The sequence below is a fragment of the Ceratotherium simum genome, chromosome 15 (assembly GCF_057802395.1).
Source record: "Ceratotherium simum simum isolate JZ-2026a chromosome 15, ASM5780239v1, whole genome shotgun sequence".
NCBI lineage: Eukaryota > Metazoa > Chordata > Mammalia > Perissodactyla > Rhinocerotidae > Ceratotherium > Ceratotherium simum.
In genome coordinates, this window is record NC_141914.1 from 38,839,340 (window position 1) to 38,862,947 (window position 23,608).

The 23,608-nt window shown below is 44.3% G+C and overlaps 1 protein-coding gene across 5 annotated transcripts in view; it reads left to right on the top strand.

The window, feature by feature from the left end:
- Positions 1-23,608, top strand: part of ABCC5 (ATP binding cassette subfamily C member 5) — an 80,749-nt gene that overhangs the window by 27,728 nt on the left and 29,413 nt on the right. For 3 of the 5 annotated variants that reach the window (XM_004424667.3, XM_087439927.1, XM_087439928.1), the window contains 11 exons: positions 3,148-3,381; positions 3,533-3,706; positions 4,325-4,472; positions 6,582-6,730; positions 7,111-7,218; positions 10,737-11,093; positions 14,147-14,218; positions 16,426-16,550; positions 16,672-16,744; positions 18,387-18,590; positions 19,482-19,625. In XM_004424667.3, coding sequence (XP_004424724.2) covers positions 3,148-3,381; positions 3,533-3,706; positions 4,325-4,472; positions 6,582-6,730; positions 7,111-7,218; positions 10,737-11,093; positions 14,147-14,218; positions 16,426-16,550; positions 16,672-16,744; positions 18,387-18,590; positions 19,482-19,625 — 1,788 coding nt within the window. Of the gene's footprint in view, positions 1-749; positions 2,395-3,147; positions 3,382-3,532; positions 3,707-4,324; positions 4,473-6,581; positions 6,731-7,110; positions 7,219-10,736; positions 11,094-14,146; positions 14,219-16,425; positions 16,551-16,671; positions 16,745-18,386; positions 18,591-19,481; positions 19,626-23,608 lie in introns of those variants that run through there. The other 2 variants (XM_087439930.1, XM_087439929.1) reach the window with 2 other exon arrangements.

Here is a 23,608-nt window from a genome sequence, read left to right on the forward strand (position 1 = left end):
GGAATCAGGCCAGTTTTGAGATCAGTTCCAGCAATGAGCATACCTTCTGTCTGTGGATTTAAATCCTTTTGAGGAACATCCATTTTAGGTTTTTTCACATTTTCTAATATGGCATGGCTTTCAAACTGACTTAGTCTGTTCTTACAGAAATCTATGTAAGAACTGACTCCCCAAATATGGTGTCATATTTCTTATCTCCCCTCGGGCCTCACTGAACCTTGGTATGCCGAACAAATGAAACATAATCAAGTTATTGTGTTTTATTTTGTTTTTTTAAACAGCTGGACAGCTGAGGCTGGACATTTTTGATCAAGATGATCCAAGGTTTCAGTGACACCAGTGGACCAGTGCTCTGCAGGGTGTCCAAGGGTCACCATAATGTTAATGGAGTACCACAGTCTATAAGGGTATGGTCCTGACCTAAGAAAAATGGCCAAATTGCTAAACTTACAGAGATGATTTGATTCAAACCGTTTTAAAAGACCAGGCCTGACCTATGATTTGTCTATAAATAATTAGCATCCGCCCTGTAGATCTGCAAGGGAAGCCTCCCTCCTGCAGTGCAATCTCTTGGTGAATGCTAACCCTGCTCAAGGGCCTTTTGGGGAAAGGACAGTGAAAAGCCTCTAGAGAGGTAAGTTTCCCACCCTTCCAACCTCTCTCCAGCTGCAGCTTGCTTGGTGCTGTCAGAATCTGGATTTGGGGGGAGTGTCTCTGTAGTGGAACCAGTGACAGAAGCTGTTCTTTAGAATTTTCAGGATGGCTGTATTCTGCGGTCAGAATGAGAGAGTCAAGCTGGGCAGAATCTCTCGCCAAGAGTTCAGGTAAGGTAATGTTTATTCACTGGGAATGCCTTCCACAGCCAGACAGCTATGCTGACAATCTCAAGTTTTCTCCCAGTTTGTTTAAATTTAAATGATAAATTTGTAACTTTTTAAAACTAAATTTTGGTTGGCTTTTTCATGAAAACCTTTTTTCCTTTATCCCATACAAAATGGTTTGAAATGTAATTGTTTTTTAAAAACTCTGTGTGTTGGAAATTCTTTAATCTGCTGTTTCCTCTTTTTCCCCCCTTTGAAAGTTTTGCATAGCGTAAGCATTCGTTATGTCTTTTACCTTCCCTCGCCCCTCCCCTCCCTGCTGGGAGGTACTAATGCTATTATCTGGTGCTGAAAAATGGCACTATAAAGCTGTGGGAAGGAAGGAACCCCAAACTACAACCTGCTGTCCTTTCAAGCCTTCCTTTGGAGACTGTTCCATCGGTGCCGAGGTCTGTGAGAAAATGCTTTACTGTGCCGCCATCTTACTGAGTTGCTTCACGTGAGGAAAATGGGGTTTTGACCCTGCCACTCAGTGACTCAGTTCCACATTTTGGATTGCATACTGGAAAAGAAGCCAATCTTCTTGCTAGTAAACCAACAACCCAGCTGTGTGCAGTGATGACCAAACAATGGATATAAACCTAAAAATCTGAGGGAGGGGAGAGGTGAAATACAATAGTTCTTGGAATCTGCAATCGCCGATTTATTTGAGCAGGTTATTTACTGAGACTTGATATAAATCTGATTGGAGGGAATCTCTTAGGATCTAGTGGACATCTGGTATTATTTCCTCCCAGGAGAAAGGAGAAATATCAATTAACCCAGAGGGAGTCTGGGTTCTGGAATTCAGCATTAGCTGCCTTAGGACAATTGTGTCTGACCTCCAGTTTTGTCTGTCACACAGCTGGCTTCCAGCTACAGTATTCTCTGCTGTTAAGGATCCGGGGTAGATGGGTGGATGGGTTTCTCGTTAATTTTTTTTTTCCTTCCTTCAGGGTAGGGGATTGGTTTGGCTTTCTTTTGTTGTGGTTTGTTTTGTTTCATTTTTGGCAAGATCCCTTTTAGCTGCAAGGACTTGAAAAGACTCTGAAGGATGCCAGCAGTTTTTCCTTGAGGCCTAGATTTTTGAATTCTGTCCTGAACAGAAGTCATTCCTCACAGCCTAGTGGACCAATAGCACCAGCGATTTTAAGCAGTGACCTCTTTGGGGAGTTTTTAGTTTAGTTTTATTTTTTAATTCTCTTTCCTTGGCAGCAAGGTCTTTATTCCTGGAGAATCTACTCTATTGCAGACCCACTGCAACGTGAGGAGCCCTAACCGCTTAAGTGCTGTCAGCTTGATGTACTACTCCGGACTCTGGAAACAGATATTGGTTCTATTCTGTATTTCCACTGTGTGTAGCTAAAACAACAGTCGGAGGCCAGATGACCTGTCAGATGGCTAGCCTTGTATAACTTGACTCTGTATGTTCCCATGTATGTTACCGCAATGCTCCTCCTGTACAGTGTCTGTGGGATGCTCTTTGAAGATGGTACTTTTTTTTTCATTCTCAATAAAAGTACTTTACCTCCCACTTCCTGGTATTTAATCCTATCGCTGAATGTGCCTTGTGTGAGTGTGTGCTCCGGCGTTGCAGGACCTCAGAGCTGGAGGTGGCGCTCGGTGGTTCTTGGGGGCTGGCTGCCTTCCCTCACTGCAGGTGGTGTTAGACATATGCTACCTGAGGTAACATGTTTTTGTTTTTGGGAGGGCGCGGGGAGTGGGGAGGGTCCACGGGAGGGTCTCTGGATTTTTGATAGTCTGTTTCATTTTCTCTCTTCTATACTATTAAACTGCTGATGTTTATTTTCAGGAATGTTTTGCAAATGCACTTCTCTTCCCCAGTCCAACTGTAGGTACACTGTTCCTTTTTATCAAATAAGCACGTTTGAAACGATGCAAAAAAAAAGGTCTTAATTTCATTTAAAGAAATGTATCAGTGTGTGGAGATACTGGAATAAGGTCAAATATATATTTTTTAATGGCCATGTGTTTAGAATTAATTTCAGCTCATGGACAGGTTTATGTTACATTAGAAAGAGTAACGGTTTTGGTGGTGTCCTTAAGGAAGAAAGTTTCAAATAAGACCTACCTCCTGCGAAATGCCCTGAGTAAATTACTGCAGGCAGCTGTCTGTAATATTTCATCCTCCGAGAAGGGTCTTCTCTGCTCGTGCACGTATCACTGTGCAACGGAGCTGCCTCCTCTTTCTAACTTAACATAAAACTGTGGCGTCATGTGTGGGTGCTGTGGAGATGCTGACGGTGGTGTGTGTTTCTCCCTGTAGGCCTTCGTGGTGAAACACCTCTTGGAGTACACCCAGGTCACAGATTCTGACCTCAAGTACAGCTTGCTGTTAGTCTTGGGCCTCCTCCTGACGGAAATCGTGCGCTCTTGGTCACTTGCGCTGACTTGGGCATTGAATTACCGAACTGCTGTCCGCTTGCGGGGGGCCATCCTAACCATGGCATTTAAGAAGATCCTTAAGTTAAAGAACATTAAAGAGAAGTCTGTGGGTGAGGTGAGTAAGGGGTGTTTGCAAAGGGCAGAGAGAAAGCTCCCGGCTTGAGCTCTTTCTTTCTGTTGGGTCCTTGCTTTGTCCTTCATCTTCCTCCTGAGACAAGTGGCCTTCGTCCTTGCAGGATCCTCTCACTGCTCTTTGTGTCTCGTAGCTCATCAACTTGTGCTCCAATGATGGGCAGAGGATGTTTGAGGCGGCCGCCGTTGGCAGCTTGTTGGCTGGAGGACCCGTTGTTGCCATCTTGGGCATGATTTATAATGTCATTATTCTGGGACCAACAGGCTTCCTAGGATCAGCTGTTTTTATCCTCTTTTATCCAGCAATGGTGAGTAAGCCTTCTTTGCTGTATTTTGGCAGCTTCTCCTTAGATGAATTACTTCCATTGGGTTATATATAGTAGGTACCACTGAGGTATCACATCTCTGATTGGAAATTTCCTCAAATCAGGTACCTGGTGTGGAAAAGTCTAGAAAGAGCTAGACAGTGTTCAGTCTATATAGGCAGAATTTCGACTTGAGGGGAAGTAAGGTGTCACTTGAATAAATGCAGTGGCTCCTAGTGAGATTAGAAAAGAGAGAGTCTGAGTGAAAGAGAAGGCCAACAGATGAACCTTGCCCCCAGGGAACAAGGAGTGTTTGAGTCACCCTGTCTCAAGTTGATGACAACTGATGTGGCTTTCCTGCTTCCCTTTGGTAGCACTCAATATCTGTGATTACTCCGAGAACAAATACTTGTTTGTCTTAACTGCCTTACAAAGGAATAAGAATTAAATAATAGTTGACCGCTTTTAATTTAATAGACAACTTTTATTTAAAAAATAGTCCCACTACATGATGCTCATTTTATTTATAATAATCTTAAACAGATTTACGTCCCAGAAAGACTAGACAGTTTTTAAGTTTGAATAAACTCTGGTTTGGCATGACATTGCTTTTCCTTTCAGATGTTTGTATCACGGATCACTGCATATTTCAGGAGAAAATGTGTGGCCACCACAGATGACCGTGTCCAGAAGATGAATGAAGTTCTCACCTACATTAAATTTATTAAAATGTATGCCTGGGTCAAAGCATTTTCTCAAATTGTTCAAAGTGAGTTTAACAACTTCATATGTGCATGTGGTAGAAGGACTTCGGCCTCTTTGCTTCCTGAGCGCATTAGCTACTAGGAATCCTAATGTCATAGGGCTGTAATATCTTAGGTTCTTATAATATCTTATGATCTTTACATTGAGAGGGATCTTATTGATTTGAACCTATAAGGTCATCTCACGGATGAGGAAATTGAGACCTGAGAAAATTGTGATTTTTTTTTTTCCCCCCAAGATAACTCAGCTAGTTATGAGTAATTCATTCGGTTTGAAGCCCCCTGTCTATACTCTCATCCCACCCATAATTTTCTGGCCTGGCCATGAGGATATCACAGAAAACAATATCAAGCGGCTGCTGAGAGCTCCACTTCTGGCCCCTCCACTCTGTGGGTGCATGTGCACCGTAGATAGATAGGTCTGAGATCCTGGGGGGGTTCGGGGAGAAGCTGGATTGGGGGTCAGGACAGCTGGACTCTGGGCCTAGCTCTGCCACTCATTCATAGGAGTTTTTTTTTTTTGGTTTGTTGTTTTATTTTTATCTTTTCAAATAATTTATTTATATTGAGTCACCAGGTTCTCAGAACCTGACCCCATCCTGATCTGTAAATTCAGTGCAGACATAAACATGTCTAATATATAAATGCCACAAAGCTTGGAGGAATAAATTAGCACAGAATGGGCATTCAAAAAGATTCAACAGAAGTCAGAATGATGGGCCTTAAAAAAGGTGAACTTTAAGAAGGATGTATTTAAAGACATTTTACAGTTCAAAAAAGAATGCATATTTACATTTAGACTTAATTTAAATATGAAAGATGTGGGCTGTTAATTGACCATAACCTCATAGTGTGCTAACCCTGAATATGCTGCAGTTAAAAAGTTAATGCAGTTTTAGGTTGAATAGAAATACAATGTTCAGATCAAGGAGGCTATTTTAATTTCACTGCTTGGTTTGTCGATTAAACCTTTAGGAACATTGTTTCCGGTTCATAGGCTTTATTTATGAGTGGTCATCCAGAGGAGGTGACCACTCAGAGGTGTCCAGCAGTAGATTAGGCTGCTTCGTTAAGTAGTGAGTTCGTTGCCCATTGAATGGAATAAATGGATGCTAACTGGACATCTGCCAAGTATCTTCTTGGCAGGGTGACTGCTGATGGTCCCTTCTGGCTCTCAGATGCTATAGTTATCATCATCTTTGTGAAATTCCACTCATCCTTCAGCCCTTGACTTGGTATCTTGTGTGTGTTAGTTTGAAAAGAATGTTCATGCTCGGTATAGACTTGGGCAAGGCATATGATAAATATTAAAGCAATGAGTTGGATTTTTAAAAATATGACTTATGAACTAGCTCTGAAGATAGTTCCCAGTGTCTTGGACAGTGGTAATACCTTTAAGGTCAGTGCATAGCCTCTCAGAAGAATTGATTTTGTGCTTGAAAATACCTCACCGCTTTATTGTCATACGTCCTCCTCCATGGTCTTCAGTACTCTGTGGTTGCTCTGTTAATAAGGGTGTCAGTTTTGCAAATATTTAAGAAAAATCTTTCTGCCTACAAAAATTGTATTTCACTCATTTCATTCCAATCATCCTTACTGTTTGTTGTGTGAAAGCCTTCATCCCACACCCACATATAGTAGGCACTCTAGTAAATCTTAGTTCCTTTTTAATTCTCCATTACTGTTGTATAGTCTTTCCTATAAATACCTAAGTAAGAAATAAACAACAACTAGGTAAGCAAACAAAATTGCCAATTGCAAGTACAATTAATATGTTCATTCCTTCTAAACATAAGAAATTTGCAAAAAGAATCAGAATAAGGCAGAAGATGATTATTGTACAGCTATGTAGTGGCTGGTTTCTGTTAGATTCATTCCTGTGACTTGATTCTTTTCAAACCTCAGTCTTGTACGCCAGCTTTAATGATAGTAATTGATAGTCATATTGACCTAGTTTTTGCATCATAGGTGTTCAAGGATCGTTTTAAAACTTATATGTGGCTGAAGACCTACCAACTCTTGTTTGGTGACAGAGGAGCAATATCCCAAGGTTTCTTTTGACTTGCTTTGAGTTTGGCTTGCTTTTTAGAAATTGGCTTGCTTTTTATTCTTAGAAATCCGAGAGGAGGAACGTCGGATATTGGAAAAAGCTGGGTACTTTCAGAGCATCACTGTCGGGGTGGCTCCCATTGTGATGGTGATCGCCAGTGTGGTGACGTTCTCTGTTCACATGACCCTTGGCTTCGACCTGACAGCAGCACAGGTCAGTGAGCCCTCAGGGCTTGGGAACATTTTAGAAACACCACATATGGAGATGCTATGGTCCTCTTGTTACTGGATTTGGATTTTTAATTCATGTGATTAAGCCGAGAAGTGGAAGAGTAGGGATTAGTCCTAATGCACAAATAGTGTACAGGTCCTCAACCCAACTTCGGGTTTAATTCTGAAATTACAGATCATCCTTTGGTTCAGATTTGCTGAGAATTTTAATTGAAGGTCTCATAAAAACTCCACCTTTAAAAAAACATATCTGATTTGAGCCAACATTTGACCGTCGAGTTGCAGCCTTCCTTAAACCTGAGAGGAAAGTGATGATGTCTTGTTATTTTAGTTGCATAGCCTAATCAGGCTTCCTATTTTCAGGCTTTCACAGTGGTGACTGTCTTCAATTCCATGACTTTTGCTTTGAAAGTTACACCGTTCTCAGTAAAATCCCTCTCAGAAGCATCGGTTGCTGTCGACAGATTTAAGGTAAGTGGCTCCCTTCCCCTCCTCCGTGTCAGGAGCCGTCCCTGGCAAAACTAACGGCTGCCTTGATTCCAGTGGGCCACACAGGCTGGCTGCACTTCTGTTCACCTCTAGCCTTTTGGCATGTTGGTAAGAAAGGGGGCAGTGGAGGAGACTGAATTAAGGGACCTTTTCACATAAATAAATAGGTGTGGGCTCCCACGATTTCAGTTCCCCTTCAGAGCTAGGCCCTCTGCCTGGGACTGACGTGGATATATGTCATAACTTCCTGGGCCTTTAAGTGATTCAACCCTGGACGATCAGAGCTGTCAGGTGACTGTCAGCTTTTCCTCATCTGATCTACCATCTGCTTCTACCAGATGCTCTCGGCATTTTGATTGGTCAATATGCTGCGGAGCACTTTTCAGTACTTTCTTTTCCTGCCCTGGGGTTGTCACTCAGGATGCAGGAAATGCAGTGACGTGGGAACGGGTGTCATAAAACCAGATCATGTTGAGAAGTGCAGTTCAATTAAGTATCGGGTTTTTTCTTAAGGGGGTTAGTTGATCATGCCTTGACTGTTCTTTGTGCCTTCAGAATAATACAAATAAGGATACAAGAGGAAGATATATTTGGGAAGGTGGAGGGAGATAGATATTTGGAGGTGGTTAATTCTTAAAAAAAAGAGAGAAGAGGAGCAGCACCTGTGTGGGCTGGACTTCCCTGACAAAACCGCTGCGTGGAGTAGCTCCTGCTAATCCTCCTTGGCTAGAGAGAAGAACAATACAGAAGCAGTGCTGGTGGCTTGAAGGCTTGAGGCTCAGGTGTTTGAGGATTAATAGCATCACCTTAGATGTTCAGGAGAAAACAAATTGGGTTTTTCTCTTAAGAAGAATGGAGAGTAGCTTCCCAAGATTTATTTATATTCTACTTGTTTATCATTAGCCAGGTGAATTTTGTTTGTTGAGAAGGCTAGTCCTCAAGGATGACCTCCAGCTCCATGCCCTCCCTCACCCCAACCTGGCTGCTAGAAGGCCAAGAGCCAGAGCCATAGGAAAAGAAATGGTCTAATTGTAATCAGAGCTGTATTTTGCTGAACCTGCAGTATCCAGCCGTGGAAGAAGGCAAATGTTTTGACCATAAGTTTGTCCCTCTGTTTCTCTGTCCTTGTTAGTGAATGGATTTGGTGGCATTTGGGATGAAGGAATAGGAGTTTACAGTATAGATTTGTTCTCTCTTTGTTTCTCGAGAGCTCTCTTCTCTTTACTTACTAGTGAGGACTTGTATTAGCAGGTGGCTTTTTGCATTATCCCTCCTTCCTCTATCCAGGAAGCTTCAGAGTTAATAATAGAAGCAAAATCACCCACAGCTCTATGATATGTCCCATGAGACTTTAGTTCCATTCTATCTTATTGCTCTTGGTAATCTCCTTCTCCTCTCCCTGCACCTCCTCCTCCCCCTCTCCTTCCCCTCCTCTTCCCTTTCTCCTCCCCTCCCTTCTCTCTCCCTGCTCCTCCTTCCCATCCTCCCCCTCTCTCCCCCCCTCTCCTTCCCCTCTCCCTGCTTCTCCTCCTTCTAGGAAGATGATAACTGTAGAAAGGCCATGAGAAGCCCCTTTGTGACTTTTCTGATAAGATTGTCACCAGTATAGGGTTGCCAGCTTTAGCAAATACAAACACAGGACACCCACTTAATAACTGCTTGGGACATATTTATATTAAAAAATTATGCATGGTTTATCTGGAATCAAAATTTTGCTAGGCAACCTGTGTTTTATCTGGCAACTCTATGAGTAGACCCCTCTTCTGCTCAACAGATACATTCTTATTTGATTCTTCCAGTGAATGAGAGGTGTGTTTTATAGTCAGTGTCCTGTGGTAAAGTTGAGGTTTATGGTTTGTGTACCTCTGAAATTCTGTTGTCCTGGCAGGTGCAAATCCAAGTAGATATAAATCCAAGTGTCACCAGGGCCTTGTGTGTCTCAGCATGTCGGGGCAGTGACCTGAGGCTGAAACCCTCCTGGGAGGAAGGAGGGGCTGCAGGGAGCCCATGGGAAGGAAACGTGGGGAAGGAGCTGTGCAAACTAGCATCATTTTTAATAGTCTGTTGAGGCCTAAAAGATCCTTTTAGTAACTCTTTGCGGGAGAGAAATGATGGGAATGCAATCAGCATAGGGTTTTACTCTCTGAAGGTGGTCGGAATATTTGGCATGCTATTCTTAGCTCGGTCTCTCAGGGAGGGTCTGAACAAATGAAACCAATAGCTGTTTTCAGAAAACTAAACCTAAGGTTGACCAAGAGTGAAGATTTCCTAGGAGATTTAGAACCATGGCACTTCCAGCACCTCTGGGAAGATTGGGGATTAGGAACAGAGAGGAGACGTGGCGACTTCAGGGAGGAAAACAGCAAGCTTAGAAGTTGAGAATCCAGGAGAAAAGGCTTGCTCTCGGGGGAAGAGGATTATATGCTACATTTAATAGCACCAGCAAACTTTAAAATAGTTGGAGGTTCTTAGTAACCAAGCAGAGTCCTGACCCTAAAAGTCATCTGTTCTCTGAAGACTTTCTAATGTTGTTTTATAATGTTTTTATTAAAAAAAATGTTTTTATCATATTGGGAATCTAGCTGAGATAGCATTCTTTAGAGAAGATCACTGGTTTAAGAGACTTGTCAGAAGTGGGTTCAAAGTCGTGGAAACGTGTAAGTCCTGGGCTGAGATATATTATGGTCAGTGTTTCAGATCTAACTTCAGAAACACAGCTTTTCAAGCATTCCATTTTCCTTCCCCTAACATAACTCAGTGGGCCTCTAGGAATGAGTGGGAGGACAGAGTCTTGTTCCTTTTCCAAGGATGTTTCTGAGGGAAATACCCTTCACTTCCACGCAAGTCCGTTCCTTTGGTTGTTTGAATTCTCTCAAGTTCCAAGGCGGGACTTTGAAGACATGAGAACTTGTTGGCGAAAAGATGTGCTCTACCATTGGTGAAACCTTCGCTACTCTTTCTAACCTGAGCAAGCTAGGCCTGGTCACAATCTCGGCTCAGCCTCTCCCACTAGACATGTGCCACGTTGAGCATGAGGGACGTGCACAGGCTTGGGGTTCTACAGGAGTGATCTGGAAGAGAAACAGAGAGATGAGGGTCTATATAGGACACCAGTGTGCCCCTTGGTTTTCCTGCTAGCATTTTACTGCTTGCGACTCAGCGACTCCTGGGTGAGAACAAGGGGCTGCATACCAGTGAACTCAATGTCCTTTGGTCCACATTGGACTGGTGGAAAATGAAAAGGTAGTTTAGCATGTAACAGGAAGTGTAGAGTGTTGGGCAATTGACAAGGCTCCTGTCCCTCCTGAGGGTGTCCCCACACCCCTGTGACCTCTCGATGGGCCTGAGGCTGGGCTACACTAATGAGCTGCCTTTTGCCCTTCAGCTTCCTTCCACTGTATAGCCTGATGTGTTTTGCTACGTGAGTGTACGCCCTAGGCTTGTCTCCCTGGTCTTGATCCAGTGTCTCATCTTTGCACCTCTCTCACAACTCCTATCAGAGTTTGTTTCTAATGGAAGAGGTTCACATGATAAAGAAAAAACCAGCCAGTCCTCACATCAAGATAGAGATGAAAAATGCCACCTTGGCATGGGACTTCTCCCACTCCAGTATCCAGAACTCACCCAAGCTGACCCCCAAAACGAAAAAAGACAAGAGGGCTGCCAGGGGCAAGAAAGAGAAGGTGAGGGAGCTGCAGCGCACTGAGCATCAGGCGGTGCTGGCAGAGCAGAAGGGCCACCTCCTCCTGGACAGTGACGAGCGGCCCAGTCCTGAGGAAGAAGAGGGCAAGCATGTCCACCTGGGCAACCTCCGCTTACAGAGGACGCTGTACAACATTGACTTGGAAATCGAAGAGGTAAGCCCTCTGCCTCCCCGCCCCCTGCCTGCACCCTCTCTGTCTACCGAGTGTCTATTCTGGAAGAGTAGGCAGCTGCCATTCCTTTTAGCAAAATACTTTGTGGCTGGGAGTGATTTTGAACTAAAGAGCAAATCTGAGCAGCTCGACCTCTAAAAGGAGTATTTAGGCATTTAACAATAGAAATGCATAACAACTGATCTCATGAGATGCTCATTTTACAAGCAAGGCAATGAAGCCTTCAAGTGGATTTTCCAAGGGTTTGCCCTGAATGGATTTCTGGTTGTTATAGTTGTATGTGAGCTGTAATAATTATTTCTGGTTATTATAACTCTGTGTGGGCTTCTCCTTACCACTAGGCTGTGCACAGCATAGAACCTGGCATATAATAGGTACTCTCAATGCTGCTATCCTCGACAATTCTGTGGTAATTGTTTATTTTTAATGTAAGTAAAGGCTCATTTTGGAATATGATGTCACCCAAGTAGCACAGGACTAGAGTCTCTCAGAGGCCCTCCTGTAGAGAGTGGCTGGAACACAGATTCCAGGTTCAAGGCTTTTAAAATACAGAATATGCCTGGGAACCAGCACTGTGTTGAGGGCTGCCACATCCAGAGGGTCCCAGATGGATATAGATCCATTCATTCAACAGCCCTTTTTTGAGCACCAGCTCTATGCAGGCACTGTTGTAGGGCTGGGATATAGCAGTGAAAGACCAAACACAAAAGAATCCCTGCCCCATGGAAGCTTACATCCTAGTGGGCAAAGACAGACAGTAAACAAGTAGAATAGGTATATTGTACATCGGATGGCGATAAGGGCTATGAAGAAAGGGGAGGGGAGCAGAGAGCAGGTATGGATGCAATTTAAATAGGTTGCCTGAGGGATGCCTCATTTAAAAAGGAATATTTGAGTAAAGACCTGAAGGAGGTGAGAGAGTAAGCCATTTGGGTATCTGAGGGAAGAGCATTCTAGGCAGAGGGAGCCGACATGCAAAGGCCCTGAGTCTGCAGTGTGCCTGTTACTGGTGCAGAGTGAGCCCAGGAGAGGATAGTAGCTGCTGGGGGCAGAGAGGCACTTGGGATGCCAGAGCCCCTGTAATGACTTGGGCTTTACTCTGAATGGGAAGAGAAGCCATTGGAGGGTTTGGAGCAGAAGAATGATGTGATCTGACTTTCGTATAAAGAGAATCATTCTAGCTTCTGGATTCAGAGGAGTATGTTGGGAAACAAGGAAGGAGGCAAGGAGAACAGTTAACCCAGGAGGAGCACAAGGATGTCTTAGACGGAGGGTGGTGGTGAGAAAGGTTTATCTACATAACTGGAAGTAGGGAGTGATGGGTTCCAATGCTGTGTATGACTAGAGACATGTTACACAGATCCAGAGCTAGGGAGAAGAGAGAACAAAAGCTCCCAGCTCTTGAAAGCTATAAACAAGAGGAGGAGATGGTCCTTAGTGAGACCACCTGAAACAATTAGTGTAGTTCATCATTGGAAGGCACTCAAGTCAGGTTTTGACTTCAGTTAACTCTTAACCATAGGGTTCGTATTTAGTAACTATTATCTTGATTTTCAAGGCAGCTCTACTACATTGCTACTCAGCTGTATTAGAGGATTATTCCTCATAATCAGCTGAAGTTTACTCTTCGACTTTCTATGTATTGGTCCTCATTCTGCCCTTTAGAGCCCACATTCACATGACAGACCTTTAGCTATTTGAAGGGAGATACCATAATTCTCCTGGCCTGCCCACTGTAGGGAGGGGAAGGGAGGAAGTTAATATTTCCCTGATGTCTTCTGTGCCAAAGGCACTTACTTCATTGTTGGTGTCTCCTTTAGTCACCATTTAGTCATCAGAACAGAGTTTCCTCTGGGTAAACCTAACTGACCTGAGCAGAGACTGCACCTATGACTTGGTCTCCTCATACCACCAGGCTGTAATCTTTCAAACTCCTGGGCCGTGTCAGAAACTTTGTTTGCTTAACATACTTTTATTAAGTACCAGACACCGGACTTGGTTCTATAAGGATGACTCCTTCCTTCGAGTTGCTCAAAGCCCAGTGAGAGGGACAGACAGTATTAGTTTAAGTAACAAGGCCAAGATCACACAGTTGTCAAGTGCTAGTGGAGTTGGGATTCATATCCAGACTGTCTGCTCTTTCCACACCACCACTCTTCATTCCTTCCTTCGCTGTGAGACTTGAGCCAACACAGGGTTGGCGAAACAAGTGGCCCTGTTAAAATCCTCTGTCTGTTCTTGAAAACTTTTACGACAGCCCGTTGAGATCTCATTGTTTGGCCTAAGGATATTCAGTTCATCACAGGCTTGCTTTTCTATATTATGTGGGATTGACGATATAAATGTTCCTCAGATTCTTGGAAATGTTTTGTATAAAAATGGAAACAACAGTGCATATAATTTTTATTGAAAATAATTTATAGACCCTGGATAAAAAGTCATAATAAAATAATTTTTAAGAGTCCTGGGTCGACCCCGTGGCTTAGAGGTTAGGTGCGCACGCTCTGCTGCTGGCGGCCCGGGTTCGGATCCTGGGCGCGCGCCGACGCACCGCTTCTCCGGCCATGCTGAGGCCTCGTCCCACGTACAGCAGCTAGAAGGATGTGCATCTATGACATACAACTATCTACTGGGGCTTTGGGGGGAAAATAAAAAAAAAAATTTAAGAGTCCTGCCTCTCTTCCAAAAACAACAGCAAAAATAAATAGATAGTCAAAAAACATGGGTTACCAACAAAGTAGAAAAGGGCCTGGGCCTTTCTGTAAGTGATGTGGGATACATTAATGTTAGCTGCTTATTTATTTTTCCAAAAGGCTTACATATCTGTTAGCTCAGTGTATCCCCACAGAAACCCTATGAAGTAGGTGTCTGACAAGGGAGAAAGCAGAGGTAAGTGACTTGCTGGGTCATCAGGATGGCAGTTCCCATATTGATGGACTGTCGTTAATGTGTTTTTCCTCAAAGAAATCAGAAGTCTGTAAAGATGAGTGGTCAGTAGTCTCTTAATGACCTTCCTCTCTATGTGCTTTGTCCAGGGTAAACTGGTTGGAATCTGTGGCAGTGTGGGAAGTGGAAAAACCTCTCTCATTTCAGCCATTTTTGGCCAGGTAAGATTTTGTTATTGTCCTTGGTATTTTCTGCTTCTTGCTTTGGACTCGGCTTAGCAAGGGTCTCAGGAAAAATAAACTTATTTCCTGAAGAGAGTCAAGAAAGGGAGAAACCAAATGAACCTTAGTCTGCATCATGCCCCCCACAACTGCATTTGCACCCCTTAATAGCATTGTATCCGGAAGGGGACTCAGAGGATACCTGATGAATGACTACTTGATACCCAGCTGGAGTCATTTGTTTCTCCTGCCTTCTTTTATTCAGTATGTATTTATTGAGTGCCATGGGTGTGCCAGTGTGTTGGGAAATGTCAGAGATAAGAAATGAACACAATGCAGACTGCCAACAAACTGAAGAAGTGGGGCTGATCAGCATGATCTGCCTCCCTGTCAGAGAGAGCTGTCAGGATTTGATCTAGAAGCAAAGCCCCAGTCCATTTTCAACCTAACCTAGAAATTCAACCTAAGAATTATGCCCACAAGGAGTTCATGGTCTAGTTGGAAACCTAGGCCTTCTAGACACCAAGCATCACACAAGGCAGTGAGTGAAGAGAGCGCAGATGGCCCAGCAGAGGGCCGTCAGCATTTAGAGTGGGGGCCGGGGGGAGGGTCATTCAGCTAAGATAAATTATCTTTTACTGTTTTAGAACCAAATAATTAGGGAAAAAAACAAAACCCAAGGTACTCCTACCTGCTTTTCATCTTGAATTAATGTAGCTTGACTTAGATGGTTGAGATGAGGATAAACTTAAGATTATTCCTACCTCCTGATGGTTGAGGTCCTCTGAATCATGAATCCATATTGAGGAAATTAAACAAATGGGAGAAGGGGTTGGGGAAGAGTGTTTTGTAGCATCCAGGTTATGGAATATTTTGTCTTGTTCAGTGTCACTGTCACAATTGGTAGAGTGTGGCTCTCCTCAAGAGCGGTGGTGCCCAAGGTAGTTTGAGGAAGGCTGCGTTCGAATCATCTGGAGTGGCAGGCCCCCTTCCCCTTTTACTTTATGAGACTTGTCAGTGGTTGGGCCCAGCCATTGGTCTTTGTAAAAGCCAAAAACCTCCTAGGTGATTTCTGATAATCAGCTGGATTTAAGGGCCAGTGATAAGAGACACAGGAGGAATGAAGGGAGGGGAGGGTTGAGTGGGCAATGGTTAGATTGAAAACTGAGTGGGTCTTTGCTTCTGGATCAAATTCTGACAGCCTTCTCTCTGATAGGGAGGCTGGTCATACTGGTCAGCCCCCCTTCTTTACAGTTTAACTCTTTGTTGGCAGTCTGCAGCGTCGGGTGTTGGTGCTGCAGCGGCCGGAAGAGTTGGGTTTCCACAGTAGACCCTCCGTGGGTTTCTGAACACTTGAGTGCATTTCAGAGTGCTTACCAGTGTGTGGGTAGTTGGTCCTGCTGTGTCACGGTCTGTGGCGGGTGCACCTGTGTGTGTACACTTTGTGTATGGTGTTTGAGAGGACAAGCTTGTATGTGCATGTACTGTGCAGGCTGGCCGGCGAAATTTTGTTTCAAGCTATAGCATCCCTAACCCAAGACAGATGTCTACCGTTGGTGCCAAAAGGAACCCTGAAAGAGGATAAAATGGATAAATCAATTCGTATCAATCCTATCAATCAATTGTGAAAACACAATTCAAAGCATATGGCTTATCATACAGTCACTTCCTATTGGAGGGGAGGGTCTGTCATCGTTGTATGGATACTCTATAATACTAGTTAATGTCTAACTGGAATTTTTTTCCCTTCGGTGCTCATTTTACAGAAGCAGCTGGTCTAGCCAACAGCCTGGATTAATTCTGTAGATGAGTTGGCCTGCCCTCATCTTGAGGCAGGGACTTGTAAATCCGCACAGCATCCTCCTCAGGGGAATTCTGAAAGGGCCTTCTGCTTGTGCTTCCCTTAATTAAAACAGTTTGCAATTAGGAAGAAAGGCTATAAAGTAGCTATGGGTTGCTGAATGAAGTGTTTGTTCATTCAAGTCATGGGTTATACTGGGCTCCCATCACACATAAGTAAGGAGAACTTTGATTTTCTTTGCTGCTGTAGCTCTCCATGGAACAAAGGTGAGGTCTGGATTTGAGTCCAAAAAGCATCCAAGGAAATTGCCCAAACTTTCAACTCAATTGTGGAATGTGGGGGGTTCTGTTATCTTAGGGTGATGATTTTGCGTTATGATGCCATTGGATGGTGTCTGTCTCCCTAGATGACACTTCTAGAGGGCAGCATTGCAGTCAGTGGAACCTTCGCTTATGTGGCCCAGCAGGCCTGGATCCTCAATGCCACTCTGAGAGACAACATCCTCTTTGGGAAGGAATTTGATGAAGAAAGGCAAGGAATGTTTGGTTTCTGTCATGCTTTCCATCTTGGCCGTGTGAGACGCAAGGCAACCCAAGTCAACAGGCTCTACTCCAACCATGTCCCTGATGCTAGGTCTCTTTATGTCCTTCAGATACAACTCTGTGCTGAACAGCTGCTGCCTAAGACCTGACCTGGCCATTCTTCCCCACAGTGACCTGACTGAGGTATGAGTCTTCTGGCCCTGATGGGGCAGTATGTTTAGCAGAAAAGATTCTGGAAGATGGATGGCAGGGCTGTGCCAGAGCCACCTCCTAGGAGTGCATCTTAAATGCGTGGGCAGTTTTGCTGCAAAACACAGGCAGTTTTGCTTTTATTGGGACTTTATCTTAGGAAAGCATTTGTTCCTTAGGGCAGGGATATCAACACTAACTGTTTTAAGCATATAAATATTTCATATGTCATGTGGATTTTAAACAAAATCCCATTGTTGGTTCAGAGTTAACATTTTCTACACTATTCATTTTTAAAACCCTAAGTCAAGCATGTGCGTGTTGAGCTTCCTCCCGGGACTTTATTCTGCCAACCTGCTTACTCAGATACAGTCTGTAGAGAGCCCTTTTCCATTCAAAAGAAAGAGGCCTTAGAACAAATCCATCTTTCTTTGGTTCTCTGCCCTGGAGCAGTTTCCCAAGGTGTGTCTTTGGAACTCCTCTGTGTTCTTCAGTGTTGATGCTTGTCTCCCGTGACCTGCCCTGGAGGTCTCTGGGGCTGGTACTTATTCAGCTGACTTCAGTTAAATCCCTCAAACCAGACTTGGTGAATGGTTTAATTAGTTCTCTGCTTCTCAAAAAGGTGGTTCCCAGATCAGCAGCATTAGCGTCACTGGGAACTTGTTAGATATGCAAATTTTTAGGCTCCACCCCAGACCTAGTGTATCAGCAACTGTAGGGGTGGGGCCCAGCAATCTGTTTTAACAAGCCCTGCAAGTAATTCTGATATCTGATCCAGTTTGAAAACCTCTGAATTAATTGAATGTTTTTATAAAAATACAGAGCCAGTTACCATTTGACAATTGATTTATTCATTTGGTCATTTAGTAACATTTATCGGGTGCTTGTTATATGCCAGCTACATGTGCAGAAACTGCTGGGCACTGGGAATATAAAGGAATAGGACAATAATCTATGCCCTCAAAAAGCTTACAGTTGAGAAGATGAGACACCCAAACATATGGGCACAAAAAAAGCTGATGAAAAAGAGTGCCCTTTCTTTTGGGTGTTAGTGGAGAAGAGGGTGGGGGAGGTTTCGCAGAGGACAGGATGCCAGAACCGAGCAGATATGGTACAGGAGAAAGCATGACACTAGTTGTGTGTGTTCATAATAGACACAATATAAAATGGCTTCGAACCCAGGGTGTGGAAGGGGGACTGGCAGTGGAGGCTGAGAGCTGCTGGGGAGCCAGGTGGCAAAGGGCCTGCTTCCTATGCTGTATTTGGGTGTTTAGACTCTATCCTTTAGGGCTCTTGAAGAGTTTTAAGCAAGGATGGGACATGGTCAGCTTTCTGTTTTGGAAAGATCTTTCCGCCCATGGAAAATGGATTTGAGTGGGGTGTCCAGGGGGAGCGGCAAGGCCAGATGTAGGACTGATTAATATCCAGATGGTTGTGGGAGAGGAGAAGGCATCTGGGCTGATTCCCCCAGTTCCCATGTGATCCCATGGAGGATCACAGTGGCTGTTCATCCAGCTGGGGAATTCAGTAGAAGGAGCCAGTTTGGGTGGAGGAGAGGAGAGGTGACTGGGGTGATCACTAAGCATGGTTCTGGACTTGAGTTGGAGGCTTCACTGTGCTTTCTGGGCTCTTGTAGATTGGTGAGCGAGGAGCCAACCTGAGTGGTGGGCAGCGCCAAAGGATCAGCCTTGCCCGGGCCTTGTATAGCGACCGGGACATCTACATCCTGGATGACCCCCTCAGTGCCTTAGATGCCCATGTGGGCAACCACATCTTCAACAGTGCTATCCAGAAGCACCTCAAGTCCAAGACGGTTCTATTTGTTACCCACCAGTTACAGGTATGGTGCTTTCTGCCCCAGGCTGCCTACCTTAGCTTAGGAAATCAGAAACAGGGAGGTGCGCTTGGTCCAGGTAACCTGCGTGGGGTGCTCCCTAGAGGTTCCTGGAATCATCAGTGTTCATTTCCTCAGCAAATAGCCCCCTGGCCCATTATATCAATAAAGTTAGTTGTACCAGTGTACCAGATGGCCATCTGAATCAGAAATCTTTGAAGCATGTTAGCTTCTGCATATAAATCAGTAAGTAAAAGGGCTGAGAAGAGTAGGCTGAAAATGGAGTTTGGGTATGAGATGGTTTGGAAAGAATTGTGTTAATAGCTCCATGCAAGTGGGAACTGTTTAGGGAAAACAAGCTCTTCTCCCTCTATCGTTCCATGACTAGCAGCCACTTTGGAGGCAGCTCAAGGATATTGCCATCTGTTTTGCATATGCTGTCAAGTTTAGGGGGCTAACCCTCCATTCTGCCACAGAAAGTCTGTAATTATGTATGTTTCTGAGTGCAGTGAAAGGGTGTGAAGTTTCATGCAAGGCTCATGTGGCTCCATCAGCAGATTTATGTCAAAAACGGGAGGAACTGCTCTTTGAACTACTTCTCAAGGCACAATAAACTAAAGCAGGTGTTCTCAGTCTTGGCACTATTGACATTTGGGGCCAGTTAGCTGTTTGTTGAGGGGGGCGGGGATGTCCTATTCGTCCCTGGCCTCTACCCACTAGATGGCATTGGTACCCCTCCCCCGAACTGTAACAACCAAAAAGGTCTCCAGATATTGCCAAATGTCCCCTGGGAGGCTCAGTCGCCTCCACAAGAGAACCGCTGAACTAAGGTATGGGTGTTTGGATGTATTTGCACAAATACCAGCAACACTCTGTTGTCCCTGCCTTTGTCTCCAGTACCTGGCTGATTGTGATGAAGTGATCTTCATGAAAGAGGGCTGTATCACAGAAAGAGGCACCCATGAGGAACTGATGAATCTCAGTGGTGATTATGCTACCATTTTTAATAACCTGTTGCTGGGAGAGACTCCCCCAGTTGAGGTAAGATTCCTGTGGCTTTTGTGTGTATCTCCTCCTTTCTAGCAAGGGAGACATGACTGTAGTGAGTGATGAAGACATCTCAGCTGAACTCAGTGTCTGGCTCATATTGGCAGGGGCTCTATTTTCTGGTGACCAGACTGCTGTGTTTTAGTTCACCTACTGGTTCCACTCTAGGAGAGCAGGATTATGGGATCGGTCTTCTGTCACTGAGAACTTGTTAATAAGGCAATGACAGGGAGAAGGATATGGGCTCAGTATGTGCTGTTGTTCAGCCATAACTTAGTTTCAAAAACTTCATCAATCCTGATTGAAGCATTATGAAGCTCTTTTCTTAATCAACAAGTGAATAAAGAGCCAAGAAAGAGAAATTAAATATTGCATACATTTGAAAATGATCCATGGTATCTTGGCTGCTGACTTGGTGCTCATTAGCTAACACCCACTGTGTCCCAATTACTGGATTAGGCATTTTATAGATGTCATCCTCTTTAGTCATTTTAACAGAGCTCTGTGACAAAATGTGATTATCCCCCACTTTTACATCTGAGGAAACGGAAGCTCAGAAGAGTTAAGCAGCTTGCTAAGAAGGGCAGTTTAACTCCAAAGTATCTTTCTGCCATGCTGCCCTGCCTCCTGTGGCAACACAGAAAGATGGTGGCTTTCCATGGCTTTACTCTGGCTCCGAGTCAGGCAAAGGCAAAAGTTGGAGCCTTTAGCTTTAGTTGGAGCTAGCCAAAGAAGTTGTTTTTCCTGCTCGCCAACCTGCTCTCATATTGAACTCCTTATTCTGTGGTCACCTTGGGTCCTGGGGGTGCACTCAGGCTGGGCTAAAAGCTACCTCTTAGCTACCAGGTCATTTTGATGTTTGAGTGAGAGAAAAGCAGACAGTTGTTGGGACCTTTTCTGGGAGTCTTATTTCAGTCTTTGGGTGTCATCCTGTTTGATTTCAGGTACAGTACAACTGACTGTTCATGACTGATGTGTTTTAGGCCTTTTGGTGCAACTCAAACACTCCGGTTGTCATCAGTAACTTCCATAGAGACAACCTGAACCAGATTTGGATTTATGATCTCTCCCTATGACTCTCAGAGTACTTTGGACTCTTCAGATTATTTCCTCCTCACTGTAGATGTGGAGGGGAAAATGAGAGGGAGAGAAGCTAAAATATGAAACGTCCAAGGAACAAAAGAATATGGAGGGTCCATGTGCTGTAGTGGAGGAGCAAGCCTTCAGTATGTCGCTTAACTTTCCTGAGCTTCAGTTTCCTAATCTTAAAAATGGGAATGACACTTGCCTCTTAGAGTTGTTGCATCAGTTAAATGAAATAATATTTAATGTTCTTACTCTAGTTAGTGTCATCAAATGGTAATTTTCTCTTTAGACAGTGCATTTATTCATACACTGCAGTAAATATAAAATTTAGAGACCTATCTGGGTTCCGGTTCAAGATGGCTCTGTAGGAAGATCTTGAATTCATCTCCTCCCACAGACATACTGAGTCCACAGCTACATATGGAACAATTTCCTCTTAAAAAAACCTAACTTGATTGAGTGACAACTAAACATTGGGCGAACAAGAAGAAAACCACACTGAAGCATGTAGGAGACGCTGGGACACGATCTTGCCATAAACCCCACCCCCAGCGTGGCAACCCACACTGGGAGGGAACTCAAAACCTGGAGCTTCTCCCTGAGGAGAAAAGGATCCCAACCCACACTGGGCATCCCAACTTTTAAGACATACACTTGAGAGATGAGCCCCCAAAACATCTAACTTTGAAAACCAATAGGGCTCACGTACCCAGACCCACAAGATTGATGCGATCTGAGAAACTGCTCTTAAAGGGCTTGTGTGCTCGGACTCACCCGCCCCAGGGCCCAGCTCAGCCGCAGCCAACTGCACCCAGACTTAAAGTGAAGGAGACTCACTTGCTTATATTAAAGCATTGGCCTGAGGGCCAGGCGTCTAATTTAACACACACATCTAGGAGCCTGCTGGAACACTCTCCAGGGTTGCAAAGTGGCAGGTACCATCTTCACGCTCTTCCTTTGCCGTGTCCCAAAGCATCAGTATCTCCAGAAGGGGAGCTTTTGCATGCACCTGGTGCCACAATTTTTGCAGTTGCCACCTGGAGGATGCCTCTTGGTCACCTGGCTCTGGAGGCCAGGGGAGCCTGCATTGTTGGTCCTTTGGGACTGTAATAATCAGTGTCACCAAGAAAGGAGCTCATATCCCTATCTGGCACCCTGATTTTTGTGACTACTGCTAGGGGACCACTCTACGTCGCCTGGCTCTGGTGGCCAGTGGGGCTTGCTTGTGGGTCCCACAGGACTATAACCAACTGAGAAAGATTTCTTAAACAGCTACTCCCCCCGGGGCGCAACAAGTGGCAACAGACTCAGGAGCTCAATCTTTCTGTGAAGAAGTCTTATTAGCTTAATCATTATGACTGCAGTGTAATTAAGGTAATTAAACACGCTTGGCCTGGAGCTTTGGCCTGAGGGGCAGGCTTCAGGTTTGGTACACATTTAGTGACCTACAGAGCTGCTCTTAAGGAATGTAGGCTGTGGACGCCATCTTGGCACTCTCCCTGTGCCTTGCTCCAGCTCACCAGTATCCCCCAGAAAAGACTTTATACACTCATCTGGAGCCCTGTTTCCTGCAATTGCTGCCTAGGGCACACTTGCAGATCACCTGGTGGCCAGTTGGCCTTATACTTGTGGGCCCACAGGACTGTATATATTTGCATACTTTTAAAAGCTGATGCCTAAGGATCTGGCTTCCAGACAGCCTGAATCTAAGTGCTGAAATCCTTTTGTTTGGGACACTGACAGGTCTTGGCACATCCTCAACTGCTGGGAACTATTAAAAATATAATAGGCTGCTTGGACAAGCACAAAGGTTGGAGAGACAACAAAGAGCTAAGGCAGGGTTGAATGACAAGTTTCACCTCCTACATGAGGCTACTCCTTCAAAACTGAGAGAAGTGGTTGTTTCATTTACTGCATAGAAACCAACACAGAGCATCAAGCAAAATGAAACAGAGGAATATGTTCCAAACAAAAGAGCAAGATAAAACCTCAGAAAAAAACCTTAATGAAACAGAGATAAGTAGTTTACCTGATAAAGAGTTCAAGGTAACGGTCATAAAGATGCTCACCAAACTGGGGAGAAGAATGGATGAACAGAGTGAGAACTTCAACAAACAGATGGAAAGTATAAGGAAGTACCAAACAGAAGTCACAGAGCTGAAGAATACAATAACTGAACTGAAAAATCCACTAGAGGGTTTCAACAGCAGACTAGATGAAGTGGAAGAAAGGATCCATGAACTTGAGGACAGGGCAGTGGAACTCACCCAATCAGAGCAGCAAAAAGAAAAAAAAATGAAAAAAAGTAAAGATAGCTTAAGGGACTTATGCGATGATATCAAACAACCTAACATTCACATCATAAGACTCCCAGAAGGAGAGGAGAGAGAAAGGAACAGAAATCTTGTTTGAAGAAATAATGACTGAAAACTTCCCTAACCTGGGGAAAGAAACAGATATCCAGATCCAAGAAGCCCAGAGAGTTCCAAATAAGAAGATGCCAGAGAGCCACACCAAGACACATTAAAATTAAAATGTCAAAAGTGGAAGACAAGGGGCCGGCCCCGTGGCTTGGTGGTTAAGTGCTCGCGCTCCGCTGCTGGCGGCCCGGGTTCGGATCCCGGGTGCGCACTGACACACCACTTCTCCGGCTATGCTGAGGCCGCGTCCCACATACAGCAACTAGAAGGATGTGCAGCTGTGACATACAACTATCTACTGGGGGTTTGGGGGGAAAAAATAAATAAATAAAATCTTAAAAAAAAAAAGTGGAAGACAAGAAGATAATATTAAAAACAAGAGAAAAACAACTTGTGTTAGTGGATGTTACCTCACAGCGAATCTTCCTCAGCAAAAAAAAAAAAAAAAGTATTAGCAAACCAAATTCAACA